This window comes from Macaca mulatta, chromosome 4, assembly GCF_049350105.2.
Source record: "Macaca mulatta isolate MMU2019108-1 chromosome 4, T2T-MMU8v2.0, whole genome shotgun sequence".
In the NCBI taxonomy this organism is placed as follows: domain Eukaryota; kingdom Metazoa; phylum Chordata; class Mammalia; order Primates; family Cercopithecidae; genus Macaca; species Macaca mulatta.
The window spans coordinates 13474054-13496985 of NC_133409.1; the positions used below are offsets into that span (position 1 = coordinate 13474054).

The 22932-nt window shown below is 39.1% G+C and overlaps 1 protein-coding gene across 6 annotated transcripts in view; it reads left to right on the forward strand.

Moving 5' to 3' along the window:
• Positions 1 to 22932, forward strand: part of AFG1L (AFG1 like ATPase) — a 253080-nt gene that overhangs the window by 69816 nt on the left and 160332 nt on the right. For all 6 annotated transcript variants that reach the window (XR_013416155.1, XR_001444556.3, XM_077999234.1 and 3 more), the window contains one exon: positions 10721 to 10820. Coding sequence is in view for 4 of the 6 variants with exons in the window: in XM_077999234.1 (XP_077855360.1) it covers positions 10721 to 10820 (100 nt within the window). In the remaining 2 variants the exon portion in view is untranslated. The remainder of the gene's footprint in view (positions 1 to 10720; positions 10821 to 22932) is intronic.

Here is a 22932-nt window from a genome sequence, read left to right on the forward strand (position 1 = left end):
ATGACAAACCCACAGCCAATATCATACTGAATGGGCAAAAACTGGAAAAATTCCCTTTGAAAACTGGCACAAGACAGGGATGCCCTCTCTCACCACTCCTATTCAACATAGTGTTGGAAGTTCTGGCTAGGGCAATTAGGCAAGAGAAAGAAATCAAGGGTATTCAGTTAGGAAAAGAAGAAGTCAAATTGTCCCTGTTTGCAGATGACATGATTGTATATTTAGAAAACCCCATTGTCTCAGCCCAAAATCTCCTTAAGCTGATAAGCAACTTCAGCAAAGTCTCAGGATACAAAATTAATGTGCAAAAATCACAAGCATTCTTATACACCAGTAACAGACAAACAGAGAGCCAAATCAGGAATGAACTTCCATTCACAATTGCTTCAAAGAGAATAAAATACCTAGGAATCCAACTTACAAGGGATGTAAAGGACCTCTTCAAGGAGAACTACAAACCACTGCTCAGTGAAATAAAAGAGGACACAAACAAATGGAAGAACATACCATGCTCATGGATAGGAAGAATCAATATCGTGAAAATGGCCATACTGCCCAAGGTTATTTATAGATTCAATGCCATCCCCATCAAGCTACCAACGAGTTTCTTCACAGAATTGGAAAAAACTGCTTTAAAGTTCATATGGAACCAAAAAAGAGCCCGCATCTCCAAGACAATCCTAAGTCAAAAGAACAAAGCTGGAGGCATCACGCTACCTGACTTCAAACTATACTACAAAGCTACAGTAACCAAAACAGCATGGTACTGGTACCAAAACAGAGATATAGACCAATGGAACAGAACAGAGTCCTCAGAAATAATACCACACATCTACAGCCATCTGATCTTTGACAAACCTGAGAGAAACAAGAAATGGGGAAAGGATTCCCTATTTAATAAATGGTGCTGGGAAAATTGGCTAGCCGTAAGTAGAAAGCTGAAACTGGATCCTTTCCTTACTCCTTATACGAAAATTAATTCAAGATGGATTAGAGACTTAAATGTTAGACCTAATACCATAAAAATCCTAGAGGAAAACCTAGGTAGTACCATTCAGGACATAGGCATGGGCAAAGACTTCATGTCTAAAACACCAAAAGCAACGGCAGCAAAAGCCAAAATTGACAAATGGGATCTCATTAAACTAAAGAGCTTTTGCACAGCAAAAGAAACTACCATCAGAGTGAACAGGCAACCTACAGAATGGGAGAAAATTTTTGCAATCTACTCATCTGACAAAGGGCTAATATCCAGAACCTACAAAGAACTCAAACAAATTTACAAGAAAAAAACAAACAACCCCATCAAAAAGTGGGCAAAGGATATGAACAGACATTTCTCAAAAGAAGACATTCATACAGCCAACAGACACATGAAAAAATGCTCATCATCACTGGCCATCAGAGAAATGCAAATCAAAACCACAATGAGATACCATCTCACACCAGCTAGAATGGCAATCATTAAAAAGTCAGGAAACAACAGGTGCTGGAGAGGATGTGGAGAAATAGGAACACTTTTACACTGTTGGTGGGATTGTAAACTAGTTCAACCATTATGGAAAACAGTATGGAGATTCCTCAAGGATCTAGAACTAGATGTACCATATGACCCAGCCATCCCATTACTGGGTATATACCCAAAGGATTATAAATTATGCTGCTATAAAGACACATGCACACGTATGTTTATTGCGGCACTATTCACAATAGCAAAGACTTGGAATCAACCCAAATGTCCTTCAGTGACAGATTGGATTAAGAAAATGTGGCACATATACACCATGGAATACTATGCAGCCATCAAAAAGGATGAGTTTGTGTCCTTTGTAGGGACATGGATGCAGCTGGAAACCATCATTCTTAGCAAACTATCACAAGAACAGAAAACCAAACACCGCATGTTCTCACTCATAGGTGGGAACTGAACAATGAGATCACTCGGACTCAGGAAGGGGAACATCACACACCGGGGCCTATCATGGGGACGGGGGAGGGGGGAGGGGGGAGGGATTGCATTGGGAGTTATACCTGATGTAAATGACGAGTTGATGGGTGCAGCACACCAACAAGGCACAAGTATACATATGTAACAAACCTGCACGTTATGCACATGTACCCTACAACTTAAAGTATAATAATAATAAATAAATTAAAAAAAAAAAAAAAAAAAAAAAAAAAGACAGACTGGACTCACCTTTGTATTTAGAACTGCAAAGGTCTTCCAAGGAAAGGCTTTATGGAGAAGAACAGACGCTCTCCTGTCGTTCTGAAGAGGCATACTAATCACATCAATGTTTTGCAGGAAAAGAGCCTCACTGAGCTGTTTGAAAAAGCACTGACTTAACAGTTATGCTGCTTTCAAGAATAAAAGTCACTGATGAATCAATAGCGGCCATTTCTCTTGATTTTTCCATTACTCGCCTTTTAACCAAAATATCTCTAAATAAAACTGAACTGGCATAGTTACAATTTTGATTAAGGTATTGAAGTTAAATTTTTAAAGAGGTGTATTAATACCTAGCCTTTGTAAAATGATCCGTAGTTTACAATGTGTTTTTACGTCCTTATCTTATTTAATTCTGCAAAATAGTTGATATCTCCACATGGAAATGAGAAATCTAAAGGCATTAGAATTTCCTAGGTATCATGTAAAAATCATTACCTTTAACTTTAAAAATGTAGATTTCAAAACTTTCAGAGAAACGATTGGCTTTTTTACTTTTATTTATTTATTTTTTTGAGATGGAGTTTTGCTCTTGTTGCCTAGACTGAAGTGCAATGGCGTGATCTCGGCTCACTGTAACCTCTGCCTCCTGGGTCAAGTGATTCTCCTGCCTCAGCCTCCTGAGTAGCTGGGATGGCAGGTGTGCACCACCATGCCCGGATAATTTTTTTGTATTTTTAGTAGAGACTGGTTTCACCATGTTGTCCAGGCTGGTCACGAACTCCTGACCTCAGGTGATCCACCTGCCTCGGCCTCCCAGAGTGCTGGGATTACAGGTGTGAGCCACCACACCTGGCCTGATTGGCATGTTTTTATGGCATAAGCGTTATTGGAAGGCAAGACTAAGAAGGTTAGGATGCTATGAAAATCTGACTGTGCAAAGCATGTGATCCTAAAGAAGATACACAGCAAGCAGGGCAACTTGCCCAGTTGGTGCAGCAGACACAGTGTCTGGGGCTCATGATACTTTTAGGGATCAAGAAAACATTTTAATTTCTTTTAAAATTTGAGGACCTAAATGAATATATCAATAATGACTCCAGCCTGTATCTGTCTATTCTGTATTATATTTGTCCTTATACCAACATAGTCGTAATGTTTTTTTATTTGAGGATGGGGCTCATGAAAGTAAAAGTTCCTAGGGCTTACAGGAGTCATAATGCCACCTTAATAGTGAAGGCCTACCAGAAACCTGCCTGGTTGTGCTGACATACTCCATTGGGTTCAGATTTCAAAAGGTTGATATGTTAGAAAGAAGGAAACAAAAACAACTGTCAGGACACTATCGTTCCAAATGAACTGAGTCTTGCAAAGAAATGCAGGCCACAGAAAGGATTTTTCAGATTACATATTGAGTATAAGAGAGATCCAGGGGAAACAGGCTCTTATAAAATGCCGCTTGCTGATGGAGAGAAAGCAGATGTTATAGAGATCCCTGTTATTGCCTGCCCTGTCCAAATTGCTTTGATATTTATTCATTCATTGACTCATGCATCTCAGTTGCCTTGAAGGCCTTTATTCCATATCACAGGACAGGGCCCTATCTGTCCCACAGCTAAATGGACCATGCCTGGACAGCTGATCTATAAGTAGTTAATCCACAATCTTCTCAGCAACCTTGGACTTGTATGGTGTGGCTTGGCAAATGGGCCAGTCTTAGCCCCTCTCTAATGAATTTGAATTAAATGGCACAGAGGGAAGCTCTTCTTACTAATGAAACAGAAACAAAGAAATATAGAAAGTAATTGAATCACTTTAAGGGAAAGAGCACTAGAGCACTCCCTAGACAGCTGCTGAGCTCTCCATAGCAACCTCCAATTCCAAGCCAAACCCCATAAGGTGCCATCAGTATTGTCGCTATCCTGGAGTTTCAAGTAAATCTTTTTTCTTCAGCTCGATCTCCGGTGCCTATTTCTTACAAATAGTCTTGATGAGAATAGAACTATTCAAGTCGTATTTTGCTCCTATCTGCTGTGAAGATGTATTTCCCTGTGATCTGTAAAAGATAACATAAACATTGGTAAGAAGTACTGTGAGGAAATGTCACTTTCCTTAATATGAAATCTGTTACCTCCAGTGGAAAGAGAATTAACTGATGAGCTAAAGCCCAGGAAGAGAAAGATGAGGTATCTGCTAGGAATGCTTTTGGCCACAGGAAACAGAAAACCCAAATTAAAAGGGCTTGTACTCCAATGGGGAAATACTCTGTTATATAAGGTAGTGTCATTTTCCTTGCTCAAACCCTTCTACTTCCTCTCTAACCTTGTCTCCTACAGGTTCAGCCTCACTCATTGCTCCCTACCTTCTTTATAGATTCAATCCTATTTTCTTCATAGGTTAAGGAACCGCAGTTAGTAGTTGGGTATTATGCCAACTACTTATTTCCCGCAGGGCTCTGAAGAAAACATGCACAGAGATGACAAAACAAGACAATACCAAATTGATTGCTTTCATTTGATCCCAAATTTTAGTGTAGCATGTTTTTTTTTTTCCCCCCATTCCCAATTATTGCATAATATAGCATTCTTGTATTTTAAGAGTTGACAGTGTGGGAGACCCTATTCCCCTGAGCAAGTTTGACCTGAATATCCTAGAATGCAAAATGTTAATAGTCTTGCTCTTTTATTTCCTTTACAATTCCAACTTGAATCTTGGAGATTACTACTGCATTCAAGAAAAGACCGATATCTGCATATACCCAGTGTTAGAAGAGCCAGAGAAAATGAAAATATAAGGGCAAGAGTGTGCCCCCTAAGGGAAGAAGTGATCTCTGCTGGTTTCACTATCCCGAACTGTCTTCTTCAGGTCTTAAAGAAGTTTCTCCAATACACCAAAATTCGATGATCACAAGTCCAAATCTTTACTTATCCCCCTTCCCGAAAACTCAAGAGGGTGAAATATACTCCAAAATGTTGCTGCGCCAGCACTCTGATCCCCACCAACCACACAATTTATAACGAACAAGCAGAGCCTTTGCACTGGGCATTCTTTCTGCACAGAGTGGTCCCTCTGTTCTGAGAGCCCCCAGCTAAATTGGGGTTCCAGCACCAGAGCGGCTGGCAACCTTGCCCTAACAGGAAATTCAGGGAGCTGGATATAGGTGTTTACAGCTTGCCTTTCACAGGAAACTTCTTTCACCTGGAGAACGGCCTGATGCCTGGTTGTCTGACCCATGACCAAGGAGTCCCTCACACAGGAAGCTTGTTTATACTGGCATATGCCTTTGTGGCTCTTGTCTGACTTATGTCCAGTTTATGCCGTCTGACCATTGCTTTGGCACTGGGAGCCTGATGTTGTGTTCTTCCTGGCATCCCAGGAAAATCCTGGCCTGGGGCAGACCCTGGTTCTTCAGAGGGGAGGTGCAAGTCAATACACCACTACAATAGAAAATAAGTTCAAAGACTGATTGTTACAGATGCTGGGCAGGGAGGGAGCAATGAGTCAGAAGGCCAGTCCTTCGTCCCTGGTCACAGGAGGCAGTAATGAAGAGTCAGGCAGAAAGAGAGTATGGTAACTAGCAGCATGCGTGTATATGTGTATTTTATATATATGTAGGAATAGGATGTGGCTAACTATGCTTGTGAGCAAAAGCCTGAATGGTTCGTTTAAAGTAAAGGAAGCAACAGGAAAAGTGAGGAGCCCCATCTTGTAAGCAAGAGCTATGCCTCTAGGCTCTTATCTCTGGCCACAGGCTTAAGCCATTGGGTTCTACTTTTAATGCCTAGGCAGCAACTGGTGCTGTGGGGTTTCCCTCACACCCTTACATATTCCTAAGAGCAACTCCCTCATTTCATCTTTGCTCAGTTACATCCTTAACAAGGCCCATTTTAATACCCTATTTGAAATTGCAGCTTACCATTGACCTCCACGCTTCTGATGCCCCTTACCCACCTTTTTTCCCATATCATATATCACCTTTTAACATATTATATGTAATTTACTTATTTATTATGTTTATTATTTATCTGTATTCCCAGAATGTAAACTTGAATGCATGAATCTTTATTAATTGTTGCATCTCAGGTTTCTAGAACAGTGTCTGGGCCGGGCGCGGTGGCTCAAGCCTGTAATCCCAGCACTTTGGGAGGCCGAGATGGGCGGATCACAAGGTCAGGAGATCGAGACCATCCTGGCTAACATGGTGAAACCCCGTCTCTACTAAAAAAATACAAAAAACTAGCTGGGTGAGGTGGCAGGCACCTGTAGTCCCAGCTACTCGGGAGGCTGAGGCAGGAGAATGGCGTGAACCCGGGAGGCGGAGCTTGCAGTGAGCTGAGATCCGGCCACTGCACTCCAGCTTGGGTGACAGAGCAAGACTCCGTCTAAAAAAAAAAAAAAAAAAAAAAGAACAGTGTCTGAGAATGAATGAATAAGTAGTGAATAAATGAATGACTGAAAGAGTTCATATTAAGTCCCACTCCCCTTCCATATAATAGCATTTCTGAAGCAAAATCAGCATTAACAGAACCCAAAATCAGCATTTACAGAATAATATGGCTGATTTTTTTCATGTTTGTTTACATACTAGTTAAATCCATCTTTTATGAACTATTTGAGGTATTGCCCATGTATTTACTAGAATGCTTATATTCCATCTATTATATATGCTCTATAATATTAGTTATTGTTTATTGAGTGTTTTTCTATGTGCCTGTGTTCTTAATAACTGTATAATGCTAAATATAATTTTAGCTACAGCTAAAATTCTATGTAGCTATACATTAATAATACAGAATTATATTAATACTAGAATATATATCATACATAGGTAATAGTCAAAGTTAATAGTCTCTCATTTCTTGAGAGTTTACTTTATGTCTCATAACAATATTGCAAGGTAGGTATTATTACTGCTTTTGTTGCATTGATGAGGAAATTGAGGGTCAGAGAGGTTCAGTAACTTGACCAAGGTCACACAGCTGGTAACTAGCAGTTAAGTCCAGCACTAATGCTCTTGTTTACCAGTAACAGCTATGCTATACGTTTTCCTTGGTATATGAAGAGTCTTGTATTATGTGTTTAAATATACAGTTCTAGAGCTGGGTGGGGTTTTGGTAGATGTTTTAGTGGTGGAGCCTAAAAATTATCCTTAGGCCTATTAAGCCTAGTACAATACTTGCTGATTTATTAGGAAAGAATTTTTGAGGCACTTTATTCTTAGCGACAGTATATCTATCTACAATCACCACTTCACTTTTAAAATGGAATCGTATTAGTAGCCTTGATTTTTAGCTAGTTATTATTGGCCTTTAGGTGGTGTTAATTAATATAATATTTATTTTACTAGGGAGATGAATGGTAATTATTGCTGCTTAAAAACACAGATATACTCCTTTTTTGTGCTCTTGAATTTAAGGAATTTTAAAGATTATGTTTTGGTAAGCATTCAGATTACACTTGCAGAATGTTCTTCATTAGCTTGGTCTTCCTTACTAAGTGTAACATTTCAGCTTTTTTAAACTTTTATTTTAGGTTCAGGGGTATGTGTGCAGGTTTGTTATAGAGGTAAACATGTGTCACAAGAGTTTGCTGTACTGATTATTTCATCACCCAGGTTTAAACCTAGTAGCCAATAGTTCTTTTTTCTGCTCTTCCCCCTCCTCCCACCCTCTACGCTCAAGTAGGTGCATTTCAGTTTTGCCTGAGATGTTAGATACTCGATTCTTATCTTGGTTGAGAAATGTGTTTGGATAGGTTGTTTTTTTTTAATGTGTTTTGGTTAGTGAAGTAAATAATAGCTTATCTTCAGAGTTTTCCTTAGGATCTTCATTATGTCCTCTTGGAATATTTATGTTACATGTTAAACTGTTTATGTTCTGAAGACATCAGATTAGTGAGGAAAACTGATTTTTAAAAATGTTATTTCTTCATATCTCTTCTGAGAGGGACATTGAATAGATGTTTTACTAATACCGGTCCAGAAAAAAAAAAAAAAGAATTCTGATGAGCAGAAGATCATGCAAAATTCTCCTCTATAAGCTATCAATATCATTTAAAAAATAGTTTTAACTATTTTTATGAAGCAGGAAGAAAGCTATTAAAAACTGCTAATAAAAACTAGGTGCTTATTTTTGTGCTAATCCTAATTACTGATAATGCATGCTTATGTTTGTCACTCATTATATGGCACCGTACCAATCAGTGGATGACTGAGACTCAAGCACTCACACATGTAAATTCACCATTAGATTTTTTTTTTTCCTTTTCTACTTAAGTGAGTCATAATGGAAAGCAACTCTAGGTTATAAAAAAATCTTTTCTCTTTAATGCTAATGAAATGTCTCCACTCTCTGTATTAGCAGACTACCCTTATTGGTAATCTGTAGCCTTCTCTTTTGTTCGTGGTGGTAATGAAATGCTGGGTACTGAAAAAGCCAGCTCTCCAAGAATGTGTGGCCAATTGTCTTCTGTTCACTTATACTGTAAAATTACTGTTCCCCGGCAAGGCTGAACAAGTGCGGGGACAAGATCAAAAGAGTATACACTGGCACCCAGCTACACCAAGTGACTCCTGCTTTATTAATTAGTCATAGCTTCTCCAAGCTAATTTGCTCTGATAGGGCAAAAACATTCTGAAATATAAAAACAGCAAATTATAACTCAACCACAAGCCTTTACTGTTGGCTTTCTTCAACTTTCAGTTTAAACCTTTGTATTGTGTCATAAGCTAAATGTCCCTTCAGTTTTCTAAACCTTAGGGCACAAAAGCTATTTTACATTTTTTTCAAAGACATTAATGATATAGTCAAATGACCATTTTTATTCTCTAAAATCGGGCAACCTTTCATTGATATTGTTCTTTTAAAAAGTCAGTGTATTGGCAATGTAATTTAAAAGTGCAGTTACTATTAAAATGTGCAAGCTCGTTCTGTCCTCTCATCAGAAATGCCACTGGTGTTCAAGCATTTGAAAAGGACTTTCTCTGTCAGTGTTTTTGCGGAAGCCAAATTTGACAGTGATCCTAAACTCTAAATTAAATAATATCAGCACCACTTTCCTTTTCATTTAATCACCATTTTGAAGTTCCCGAAGTCTTTTTAATGTAAGGAATCTTTAGCAGTTTTTTAGTTATAACTTGAGACAGCAAAAATAAATAAATAAAAAATAAAAAATAAAAAAATACATCCCTATTTCATGGTTTTGTTTTCAGGTGGGAAAGAAATAATTAAAACTTTGAGTAAGATATTAGCTGTAAAAAGAAAAGTGATTTAGACTTGTGCAACCCAGGTTATTGTTAATTGCATTATAACCATTCAGTTTGTAACTTTTAGGATTTTGATTTAATTGAAAGAATTCACCAATTTTTATGTCCTCTAATGGGGTTTAAAAATAACAATGTACTATATCTTGTGGATATATGTAAAGCAAGTTGTACTGAGATTATTTGAAATGTGCTATCAAAGAAAGATCAAGACATTTTTACACTGGGAGTATCTAAAGCCCATGTTATTATGTACTTACAATGATTGATGTCAATCTTCGTTACAAATTTATTTTTGGAGTCAACTTCTTTCTCTCCTTAATTGTTGTCTTTCTTTGTGAATTTTAAAAGCCTTTAGAAAAAGTTATATCATTAAGCTTACTTCATAATTGTGAATTTAAAAAACAATTTTAGAAAAGACCAATAATTATATTTCTCTGTAACCTAACTTGGATGGAATAGTTTTATCTGTATTATGCATTTCTAGGATTGTCACAAGTTATTTTTTTAAGGGACTATATTAGCCATTCTTGAAAGGTTGTTTTGTTTTTTGTGTTTTTTTTTTGGTAGAAGGAATATTTGTGTTTGTGAAGGTTAGCAGAGGCTGGCTGTGCTGGAAGTGACTGCAGTGCCTTTTGATTATTCATGGACAGTAATAGAAGGCACTTAAAAAGAACAATGAAATTGCTTATTTTTGTGATGGGCCATCTGTTGAATTGTTTTGTGCAACAATTGCACAATAGTATCTATGTCATATCATTCTATTTTCAACAGCAGCTGATTATGTCTCACTGGCTACTTGTCCTTATTTCTAAAGTCCCATGACCATTTAAAGTCACCTTTCCAGGGACCTTTGCCAGAAAGGTATTAGAAATCTCAAACAGCCTGTGTATTTTATTATTATTATTTTTTTCATCTCTCTTTTTTGGGGGGGGGGTTGAGAAACGGGTGGAAAGTGGAGGAGGGTGTTGGTCATGTTAGTTCTAATTAATTAGACTTCCTAAATGTTTAGGACAATTATCTATGCTTTCCACCTGTAGTTCTATAAAAGAAGTTATCATAGAACCATTTGGTAATTTGTGTAGAAATGATAGGCTTGCAAAAAGAAGAGTCAAGTTTAAAAGGCTGCTATACAGTGTTTCATGATTTTAATTATCTACTCTTTTCTTCATGATGATAATTAGAATTTTTCTCTTGGAATTTACTTCCATCTTAAAAAAAAGATGATCCATTAGCAAATTTGTTAGAGCAGAAGTAAAATTAAAATAAAACAAATATGTTGTTGTCAATAGGTCACTGACATTGCTGATGCCATGATTCTGAAACAGCTTTTTGAAAATCTGTTCAAAAACGGGGTCGTCGTTGTGGCAACATCCAACAGGCCACCGGAAGGTAAAAACAAACATTGTGCTAGTCTCATCCAATTAGGTGGAAACTAACAAGCTTTTAAAAATCCATAATTTTGTACTAAATTTATTGTGTTAGTAAATCTGATGACTTTGCTTATTACTAGTTTTATAACTGGCTTAATCTGAAAAATCAGTTGGTATTTGTATTTGAAAAGTTATATATTCTTAGCAAGCTAAATCCAGTTGATTCCCAGGTTTGGTGCACTTGCTGTTTTTTTGTGTTTTTTTCCCCTAAATATTAGATATGTCATATGTGCTTATAAAAAAAATGCAGGCCTTTTAGACTGCTTTTTATGGGCCATGAAAGAAACTCAACTAAATGAAAGACAAAACTCATAATTAAATTTTAGAAAAAGAACGAAAACTTCCTTGCATGAATAGTTTCTAATACTTCACTTAAATTATCATTTCTAAAAAAGCACTTGTGGCTTATTAAGAAAGTACTTACAAATTAAAATACAAGTAATATTTAGATTAAAAACAAGTTTAAAATCTTGCATCTTTCAGCCCATCATGTGCTCAGTTAAAGGTCTAAGAAACCACAAATATTTCCTGAGAGATTTAATGGGAACATCTTTCTGCCTGGAGTGCTGTTTCTCCAGATACCTGCATGGCTAAGCCCTCACCTCCTTTGTCTTTGCTCAGAAGTTACATTGCCAGTGAAGCCTAGACTTGTCTCCCTGAACCTGCAACACATCCCTTTCTTCTTGGTACTACTTCCCTTTACCCTGCTCTCTTTTTTACCCATAGCACTATGGATCTACCATATAATTTACTGATTTATTTATTTATAGTTTATTATCTGTTCCCTTCCAGGATACAAAAGCTTCATGAGGGCAGTGATTTGTATCTCTTCTGTTCTCAAATGTGTTCTCAGCACCTATAACAGTGTCTTACACATAGATGGTTCTCAGTAAATAGTCTTAGAATGAACACTGGATGATTGCATGTTTTAAAAAGATCTCTCTGGCTGCAGGATTGAGAATAGAGTGTGGGTATGGGGTTTCAGAGTTAGAAGTAAGGAGACCATTTAGGAGACTACGGCAACAATCCCAAGGGGAGGTAATGCAGGAGTAAAGTGATGAGAAGAGGGTAGGTTCTGATATACTGTATAGGCAGAGTCAGCAGGATTTACTGATGGAATGGATCTAGGGTATGACAAAAGAGAGAGGGATCAAGAGTAACTCAAAGGTTTTGGCCTGAGCAATTGGAAGGATGAAGTTGCTGTTTACTGAGATGGGGAAGACTACAGAAAAAGCAGATTTGGGTAGGGAGGTGGAGGTAGGGGTTTCTGTGGTGACAAGGGGGATGCATATGAGAATTTGGACTTCATTGGAAAAGTCTGGGCTGGAGATGTACATTTGGAAGTCATCGGTCTTAAAGGAGGCAGGAAAGAGCAGCTGGTGAGGTAGGAGGAGAACCAGGAGAGTGTCAAGCGAGGAAAAGAAAAATAGTAACAAAAGGATTGATGAATACTTCCGTTAAATGCTGCTACAAGCTGAAATGAGGTTGAAAATTAACCATTGCAATTAGTAACATGGAATTCATTAGTGAGTCTGAAAAGAGTAATGTCATAGTGGGAACTTTTTTTTTAAAGTAAGCTGTGCCACATTGATGGCATATATTGAATTTAAAATTGCTAACAGACCAAGATCTTACTATGTAGCCTGCTGTGAAACTAGGTCTCTCTCATTCTATGTTTGTGTAGTGAATTTCTTTTTCTTCATATCACATTTCAACTTATTAGTCTATGTTGTGCCATTTTATTGATTTTTATTGAAGTATTTTTTATTTTTGTTTTTTGTTTTTATTTATTTTTGTTTTGCAAATGGAGTATGTTTGAAGTATTTTTGAAGTATGATTCTAACATAATTTTTTTTTGGCTATCCCTACTATGACATTTATACATTTGATAATCATATTTATATATCTTTAGCCATTCCTTAATTAAAATGTGTAAATCAGATAGGACTAAATTAAGTTACTTGTTGCATACCACTGGAGGCCTTGTCTTAGGAAGACATCAATTAACTAATCACCACTTTTTGGATCCAGTTATCCAAACAATTATAGTTATACCTCATCCATTGTACTACAAAAGAATTATGAGTGATTTTGCAGATGTACTTATTAAAATCCATATAATGTTATATACAGCATTCTTGTGATTAACTAGTGTTAGCAACCCTATGAGCCAAGGGAGTGAGCTTTTTAATATTAGATCTTCTATCTAGGTGGAAGTGAAGCTTGTCTCTACGACAGCTGACATGTTGATTTGACAGTGGCATCAGTATTACCTTTAGACATTCAGTGACAAGCTATGCTCATAAATAGCAAAGAGCTAGAACAATTTTGGAAGCCCTGTAGCAAAGACTGCTGAAAGGATAATTAGGCTGCTTAGACTATGGCAGTGTGGTTAACTAACTGAGAAAGGACAGCCACCAGGAGGGGTAAAGGAATATTTTGCAGCTCCTAGCTTTGTAGGAGTGAACAAAGCTACTGGTGTATCGGGGTAACCTGCAGAAATCTGAGCTGGAGCCACCCTTCTGGAGAAGACTGAAAGTTCAAGATGCGGAATTGCAAAAACTGGACAAACTTAGAGAAAGCCTTTTCTAAATATAAACTGTGGAAGGAATGGGATGCTTGTCATAGACCAGGTTTTTTAGCCACAGCAGACAATCATCATAAATAACTTAATATTTTAATGTAATGAAGATGATGTATATGTGTGTGTGTGCATGTGTGTGTATATAATTTTATTTATGGAGAAAAAGACTCAGAGAGACTAAGCATATCAGGAAAAGGTAGAACTATAAGACGAAGAATGGAGCAGGGATTGCCAAGGTTCGGGGGGAGGAGGTGTTTGACTACAAAAGGGCAGCTTCAGGATGCAACTGCTGCATCCTAATTATAGTGGTGGTTACATGTGCTAAAAACATAGAACTGTAGGCCAAAAAAAGTTACATATTATATGTAAATTAAAAACAAATCACATGGATAGTGAATGACAGAACAAAGACTAGAACTTAGGTTTTGTGACTCTTTTTACGCATTGTTTTCGATCTTTTTGCCTTATGGTCATCACTGATCTCTGTCTATCCTGTCCCAGAGAAAGAATGTCCTTTTATTAAAACAGCAACTCAAAGTACTACATTAGAAAAAGGTAGGGAGGGGGAGAAGAAAAAAAAGAAGAGTGTCCTCTTTTCCAGCCATCAAAATGCATTCACCTTTTTTTTTTTTTTTTTTTTTTGAGACAGAGCCTCGCTCTGTTGCCCAGACTGGGGTGCAGTGGTGCGATCTCGGTTCACTGCAACCTCTGCTTCCTGGGTTCAAGCGGTTCTCCTGCCTCAGTCTCCCAAGTAGCTGGGATTACAGGCACCTGCCACCTCGTCCAGCTAATTTTTTGTATTTTTAGTAGAGACAGTGTTTCACCATGTTGGCCAGGCTGGTCTTGAACTCCTGACCTCAGGTAATACACCTGCCTTGGCCTCCCAAAGTGCTGGGATTACAGTGTGAGCTACCGCGCCCAGCCCCAGATCAATCAATCTATCTATCTATCTATCTATCTATCTATCTATCTATCTATCCATCCATCCATCTTTTAAAATAGAAGCAACTTCTTAGACTGCTACAAGAGCTGGCAGAGGGTTGAGGCAAAGCCGAGTGGCTGGAGATAGAATGACCCATTTGAGGTAGCCAGTGGGGCTAGAGTGGAGAGTGAGGGGGAGAAGGATGCAGTAAAGTACAAGTTGAATCTGTAGAGGTAAGAGCTACACCTTGTAGCAATAATAAGGATTTTGGATTTTATTCTAAGAGAAACGCTAAGCCATTGAAGCTTATCTTAAGCAGGGACTGACGTGATCTGAGTTGGAAATACCCTTCTGGCTGTAGTTTGGAGAATAGGTTACTAGATGGGGTATAGTAATATGGTGCATGCAGGGAGACATATTAGGAAGCTGTTGTAGCACACTAGACAAGAAATGAATATACTTTGGTATAAGGGTATAAGGCAGTGATTCTCAACGAGGGGCCTCTTTTGCTCACCAGGGAATATTTGGTAACACCCGAGACATTTTTGGCTCTCTCACCTGGTGGGAGAGGGCTGCTACTGGCATCTAGTAGGTAAAGGCCAGGAATATAGCCAAAGTATCCTATAATGTAACCCCTGCAACAAAGAATTATGTAGCCAAAAATGTCAGTAGTGCCTAAGTTAAGAAACCCAGGTACAAGGTGATGGCAATGGATATGGAGAGAAGGATAGATTTGAGAGAGATTTAGGAGGTGAAGTAGACAGCACTTGGATATAGGTTAGATACTGGGGAAAAAGGAAAGGACACTTTCTAACTTTCTGAGTTGTACAGCTGGGTAAGTGGTGTGTCTGCCATTCAACAGAGACAAAAAACTAGCGGTTAGGAGTCTAGAAAATAATGCCTGATGGAGAAGAACACACATATTTTTTTTTCTCTATTAATCCTTTACCCCTCTGTTTAATTCCTTCTGCTTCATTCATCTCATTCCCTCCATTTCTACTTGTAATGCTTCAATTTCCTGGGCAAGAATGGATGGTTGTTGGTGATGGGGGCTACAATCATAGCCTAATCAGTTAATAATTTATTGTTTATAATAACTTAATTTATTGTGAATTTATAGACAAATTAACTTTAATTTTAATATAAAATTGTGAGGAATATTTACTCATTATTAATTTTAATAGAAAATAATTGGTGGTCATGTAAAGCAACACCAAGTTTAGGAACCTAAGAGAGTAAATAACTCTGGAGTGGAGTGTCTCGGAAGGTCTTGTAGAAGAGAAGGGGAAGTTATACTTGAGGCGGGTGGAGGGAATAAGGGACCAAAGACTGCTGTCCTGCACTTCACTGTGTTTTCTAGCTCTAACTTCCAGTTCATGCCTTGTTTGGGTCCAAGGCCTCACCCTCTGTACACCATGCAGCTGTTAAAACCCCAAATCAGTGTCCGCTTGTGATTACTACTTTATTTTTTGTTTTGTATTGTTTTATTTTTGTTTTGTTTTGTGACAGTCTTGCTCTGTCACCCAGACTGGAGTGCCGTGGTGCAATACCGCTACAAGACACTAGAAATGTTGTTTAAAATAAACTAAACAGGCTGGACGTGATGGCTCATGCTTATAATCCCAGCCTTTTGGGAGGCCTAGGCAGGAAAATTGCTTGAGCGCAGGAGTTTGAGACTAGCCTGAGCAACATAATGAGAGCCTATCTGTACAAAAAATTTAAAATTAGTTGGGCACGGTGGCGAGTGGTACTGCTCACTGCATCCTCGACCTCCTGAGCCCAAGTGATCCTTCTGCCTCAGCCTTGTGAGTAGCTTGGACTACCAGGCTCAGCAAAGTTTTAAATTTTTTGTGGATCTCCCTCTGTTGCCCAGGCTGGTCTCAGACTTCTGTGCTCAAACTATTCTCCTGCCTTAGCCTCCCAAAATGTTGGGATTATAGGCTTGAGTCCGTGTGCCTGGCATGATTACTACTTTAGTTTTTAGCTTTCTCTTTGTTTTTTGGTCTCTAGGGATTTTCCTTTCTGGCAGTCTCAAAATGTTTATTAAATTTAATTAATCAATTAATTACTTTATTTTTAGAGACAGGGTCTTGCTCTGACCCAGGCTGGAGTGCAGGGGTGTGATTATAGCTCACTGTAACCTTGAATGCCTGGGCTCAAACCATCCTCCTGCCTCAGCCTCCTGAGTTGCCAGGACTACAGGCATGTACCACTGTGCCCAACTAGTTTTTAATTTTTTTTTTGTAGAGTTAGGGTCTCGTTATGTTGCCTAGGCTAGTCTCAGACTCCTGGGCTCAAGCAATTCTCCCTCCTAGGCCTCCCAAAAGGCTGGGATTATAAGCATGAGCCATCATGCCCAGCCTGTTTAGTTTATTTTAAATAACATTTCTAGTGTATGTATGTATATATATATATTTCACTTTATATAAATTCACTTTTTTCATTTATTTCAAATATGTGATGACATAACTATAAAATTAACATTTGGTTATTTTCTTTATTTTCTTCACCTCCTTGGTTATATGTATTCGTAGGCATTTTTTGTGTGTATGGCTATTACAAATGGGATTGCATTCTTAATTTGGCTCTCAGTTTGAATGTTATTGGTGTATAGAAATGCTACTGATTTTTATATATTGATTTTGGTACCCTGAAACTTTCCTGAAGTTGTTTATCAGTTCCAGGAGACTTTTGATGGAATCTTTAGAGTTTTCAAGGTATAGAATCATACTGTCTGTGAAGAAAGCTAGTTTGATTTCTCCTTTTCCAATTTAGATTGCTTTTATTTCTTCCTCTTGCCTGATTGCTCTGGCTAGCACTTCCAGTATATGAATAGGAGTGGTGAGAGTGGGCATCCTTTCTTACTCCATTTCTCAAAGGGAATGCTTCCAGTTTTTGCCCATTTAGTATGATGTTGGCTATGGGTTTGTCGTAGATGGCTCTTATTATTTTTTAGGTGTGTTCCTGCAATGTCTAGTTTCTTGAGGGTTTTTATCATGAAAGGATGTTGGATTTTACTGAAAGCTTTTTCTGCATCTATTGAGATTATTCTATGGTTTTTGTTTTTAATTCTGTTTATGTGGTGAATCACATTTATTGATTTGTGTGTGTTGAACCAACCTCGCATCCCAGGACCGAGGCTTATTTGACTATGGTGAATTAACTTTTTGGTGTGTTGTTGAATTCAGTTTTCTAGTATTTTTTTGAGGATTTTGGATCTATGTCCATCGGATATCAGCCTTTTCATTGTGTCTTTGCCAGGTTTTGGTACTAGGGTGATACTGGCTTTGTAGAATGAGTTAAGGAGGAGTCTCTCCTCAGTTTTTTGAAATAGTTTCAGTAGAATTGGTACCGGCTCTTCTTTGTATGTCTGGTAGAATTTGGCTGTGAATCCATATCTGGTCTAGGGCTTTTTTGGATTAGTAGTTTTTAAATTATTGATTCAATTTTGGAACTCGATATTGGTCTGTTTGGTGTTTCAATTCTTTCTGATTCAATCTTGGGAGACTGTATGTTTCCAGGAATTAATCCATTTCCTCTAGATTTTCTAGTTTGTGTGTGTAGAGGTGTTCGTATTAGTCTCTGAGGATCTTTTGTTTTTCTATGGGATTGGTTGGAATGTCACCTTTGTCATTTCTGATTGTGCTTATTTGGATTTTCTCTCTCTTTTTCTTTTTTAATCTAGCTGGCAGTCTATAGATCTTGTTTATCCTTTCAAAGAACCAACTTTTGGTTTCGCTGATTCTTTGTGTGGATTTTTGAGTCTCAATTTTGTTCAGTTGTGCTCTGATTTTATTTCTTTTCTTCTGCTAGCTTGGGGTTAGTTTGTTCTTGTTTTGTCTAGTTCTTCTAGGTGTGATGTTAGATTGTTGATTTGAAATCTTTCTTTTTGAGGTAGGCATTTAGTGCTGTAACCTTTTTTCTTAACACTGCTTTTGCTATATCCCAGAGATTTTGGGATATTGTGTCTTTGTTTTTATTTATTTCAAAGAATCTTTTGATTTCAGCCTTGATTTTATTGTTTACCCCAAAGTCATTCAGGAGCAAGTTGTTTAATTTCCATGTAATTGTGTGGTTTTGAGAGATCTTCTTGGTATTGATTTCTATTTTTATTCTACTGTGGTCTAAGAGTACGGTTGATATGATTTTGATTTTTAAAAAATTTATCAAGACTTGGCCGGGCGCGGTGGCTCAAGCCTGTAATCCCAGCACTTTGGGAGGCCGAGACGGGCGGATCACTAGGTCAGGAGATCGAGACCATCCTGGCGAACACGGTGAAACCCCGTCTCTACTAAAAAATACAAAAAACTAGCCGGGCGAGGCGGCGGGCGCTTGTAGTCCCAGCTACTTGGGAGGCTGAGCCAGGAGAATGGCGTAAACCCGGGGGGCGGAGCTTGCAGTGAGCTGAGATCCGGCCACTGCACTCCAGCCTGGGCGACAGAGCCAGACTCCGTCTCAAAAAAAAAAAAAAAAAAAAAAAAAAAAAAGACTTATGTTATGATTGAGCATGTGGTTAATCTTGGAGTATGTTCTGTGTGCAGATGAGAAGACTGTATATTCTGTGGTTGATATATAGAGTGTTCTGTACATATCTATTAGTCCAGTTGGTCAACTGTTAAGTCCAGAATTTCTTTGTTAATTTTCTGCCTTCATGATCTAATCCTGTCAGTGGGGCATTGAAGTCCCTTACTATTATTGTGTGGTTATCTAAGTCTTTTTGTAAGTGTATAAGTACTTGTTTTATGAATCTAGATGCTCCAATGTTGGATACATATATATTTAGGATAGTTAAGTTTTATTGAATATAACCCTTTATCATTATGTAATACCCTTCTTTGTAAAACATTGTTGGTTTAAAGTCTATTTAATCTGATAATAAGATTTTTTTTCTGCCTTTTTTTTTTGTTTTCTTTTTGCATGGTAGATCTTTCTCCACCCCTTTACTTGGAGCCTATGGGTGTTATTACATGTGAGATGGGTCTTTTGAAGACAACAGATGGATGGGTCTTGTTTCTTTATCCAACTTGCCACTCTTTGCCTTGTAAGTGGGGCATTTAGACCATTTACATTCAAGGTTAATATTGATATGTGAAGTTATGATCCTATTGTGAAATTGTTAGCTGTTTGCTTTGTAGTTTCTATTGTTTTTTTTCTTTATAGGGTCTGTGGACTATGTACTTAAGTGTGTTTTTGTGGTAGCAGGTATCATTCTTTTGTTTCCATATTTAGGACTCCCTTAAGGATCTGTTGTAAGGCTACTCTAGTAGTAACACATTCCTTTGGCACTTGCTTGTCTGGAAACGATTTTATTTCTTCTTTGCTATGAAACTTAGTTTGGCAGGATATGAAATTCTTGGTTGGAGTTTCTTTACTTTAAGAATGCTGATAATCGGCTGCCAGTCTCTCCTGGTTTGCAAGGTTCCGGCTGGCAAGTCCGCTGTTAGCCTGATGGGGTTCCTTTTGTACATGATCTGCCCTTTTTCTCTAGCCGCCTTTAAGATTTTTTCTTTAGCATTGACCTTGGACAGTATGGTGACTATATATGTCTTGGTGATGTTCATTTTGAATATAGTATCTTGCAGGTGTTCTCTGGATTTCTTGTATCTGGATGTCTACCTCCCTGGCAAGATAAGGAAAGTTTCCTTTTTTTTTTTTTTTTTGACATTTTTCACAAATTTATTTATCCATGTTCTAAGGACTAGGGAAGTTTTCTTGAATTATTGCCTCAAGTGTATTTTCCAAGTGGTTTGCTTTTTCTCCTTCTCTCTCAGGAATGTTAATAATTTGAAGGTTTGGTTGCTCTACATAATCCCACATTTCTGAAATAATTTGCTTATTTTACTTATTTTTAAAAATTCTTTTTTTTTTTTTGGTCAGATTGGGTTCATTCAAAAGACCAGTCTTGAAGTCCTGAAATTCTTTCTTCTGCTTGGTCCAGTCCATTTATAAAGCTTTCAATTTTATTTTGAAATTCCTTAAGCGAGTTTTTTAATTCTAGAGGCTCTGATTGATTTCTTTTTAAGATGTTTATCTCTTCATTTCCTGGATTGCTTTAGAAGTTTCTTTTCTCGATTTTTAACTTTGTCTTGGATCTCTGTGAGCTTCCTTGCAAGCGTGCTTTGAAGTTTTTTTTTTTTTTTTTTTTGATACAGAGTCTCACTCTGATGCCCAGGCTGGAATGCAGTCATATAATCTCGGCTTACTACAACCTCCATCTCCCAGGTTCAAGTGATTCTCCTGCCTCAGCTTCCCAGTAGCTGGGATTACAGGCACATGCCACCACGCCCAGCTAATTTTTGTATTTTTAGTAGAGATGGGCTTTCACCATATTGGCCAGGCTGATCTCGAACTCCTGACCTCAGGTGATCTGGCCACCTTGGCCTCCTGAAGTGCTGGGACTACAGGTTCACACCACACCTGGCCTATGCTTTGAGTTCCTTATCTGTTATTTCTGAGTTTCTATTTTGGTTAGGGACCATTGCTGGAGATCTAGAGAAATTTTTTGGTGGTGTCACTACCTTCAGCTTTTTCATGGTGCCAGAATTCTTGTGCTGGTTCCTTCTCATCTAGAGACATTGGCACTTCTGATTTTTGTAATTATTTTCATGCAGGTAGGATTTTTTTTCTTTTTCTTTCTTTCCCTATAATGTTGTTGTTATTGTTATTATTATTATTAATTTTTCTTTCCTTTCCCTTTTCCCTGCTTGCCTAGGGGATGTGACTGTAGAGAATGCTTGGTAAGATCTTTTGGCTTTGCTTGAACAGCCCTATGCTGCTGCTGCTGCTCTTCTCCTTCTCCTCCTTCTTCTTCTTTTTTTTTTGGAGATAGAGTCTCACTTAGTCACCCAGGCTGGATTGCGGAGTGCAGTGGCCCAATCTTGGCTCACTACCACCTCCTCCTCCCAGGTCCAAGCAATTCTCTTGCCTCAGCCTCCTGAGTAGCTGGGATTGCAGGCACCCACTACCATGCCTGGCTAAGTTTTGTATTTTTAGTAGAGACAGGGTTTCACCTTGTTTGCCAGACTGGTCTCGAACTCCTGACCTCAAGTGATCTGTCCACCTTAGCCTCCCAAGCCCCCAAGGTTGCTGGAATTACAGGCATGAGCCACTGCGACCAGCTACCCTATGTACTTCTTTCAGCATTTTTTTTTTTAATCTTTTTTATTATGCTTTAAGTTCTAGGGTACATGTGCGCAACGTGCAGGTTTGTTACATATTTTCAGCATGTTTTATATTGGGCTGTGAAGTTTGTCTTACAAGCCTGTAGATGGCACTTACAGGTGAGAGCCAGCTACAACCAGTGTGTTTGGGTATATACTTGATCCTTGTTTACTGGCAGAAGCTCTCTGTTGCTCCAGGCGATTAGCTGATTTGTAGAACACACAGTGGTCTGCACTCCTTGTTCAGCCCTGGTCGTGACAGGGGTTGGGAGGGTGGCATTGGGAGACATGAAGGGCAGAGGCAGACCTGGCGAATCTGCCTGCAGGTCCCCTGATGGTAGACACAAGCACTAGTGCCAAGGGAGAATCCAGTGGGTGACCATGAAGTACCCAAAGGTTTTCCTAGGTGTGGAGCTGGGAAACCTGCTCAGCTCCAAGTTCTCTGCATGAGGATGAGAGGATGGCCTAAGCTCCTAATCCAGGAGAGTGGTTGCTCCAGTTGCCTGGCGAGCTGCCTGGACATGGACCAGAGAGGGTCTTGCTGCACTATGATCTATGCCCAGGAAGCATGGGGCAGCTTAGGCTGCTGAACCAGATGAGAGGGTGCTCTGAATGCCTGGATATCTGTCTGGTTGTGAGGCAGAGGGGGACTCTCTGCACCAGACTCTCTGCAAAGGAAGAGTGGGGCAGGTCAAGCTGCCAATCCAAGTGAGTAATGCTCCAAATGCCTGGAGATATGCCTGGGCATGGAGCAGAGAGGGCCCCCATGCACCAAGAGCTCTACACAGGAGGGCTGGGGCAACTTAGGCTGCTGGACCAAGCATGCAGTGCTCTGAATGCCTGGAGATCTTCCTGGGCATGTAACAGAGAGGGTCCCCCTGCACCAGGATCTCTGTACAGGAAGGCTGGGGCAGCTTAGGCTGCTGAACCCGGCAAACAGGTATTCCAAATCCTGGAGATCTGCCTAGGTGTGGAGCAGAGAGAGCCTCACAGCATCACAGTCTATGTCCAGGAACGGTGGGGTGGCTCAGGCTACTGGTTCAGGCAAGTACATATTCCAAATGCCTGGATTTCTGCCTGGGGTTGGAAGAGAGAGGGTCCCGCTGTACCATGATCTCAGGGAGGCAGGGTGGGGCATCCAGTGATGGCACACGCAGATCAGTTGCAGGTTTCTGTGCTGGCCCTGGCTTCAAGTCTCACCACCCAGGAGAAACTGCAGCTGTAGCAGCTCTCTTCCGTGCCAGACTTGTGACAGGGGAGAGCACAATTCCAGCACCTACTGCTGAAGCACTTTCCACAGTTCTGGATATGGAGGCTGCCTATCCAACTCTGGAGCAGGTGTTCCAATCCCTGGCCTGAGACTAAAATGCCCGTACAGCCATGCTGCAGGTCACCCAAGAATGGC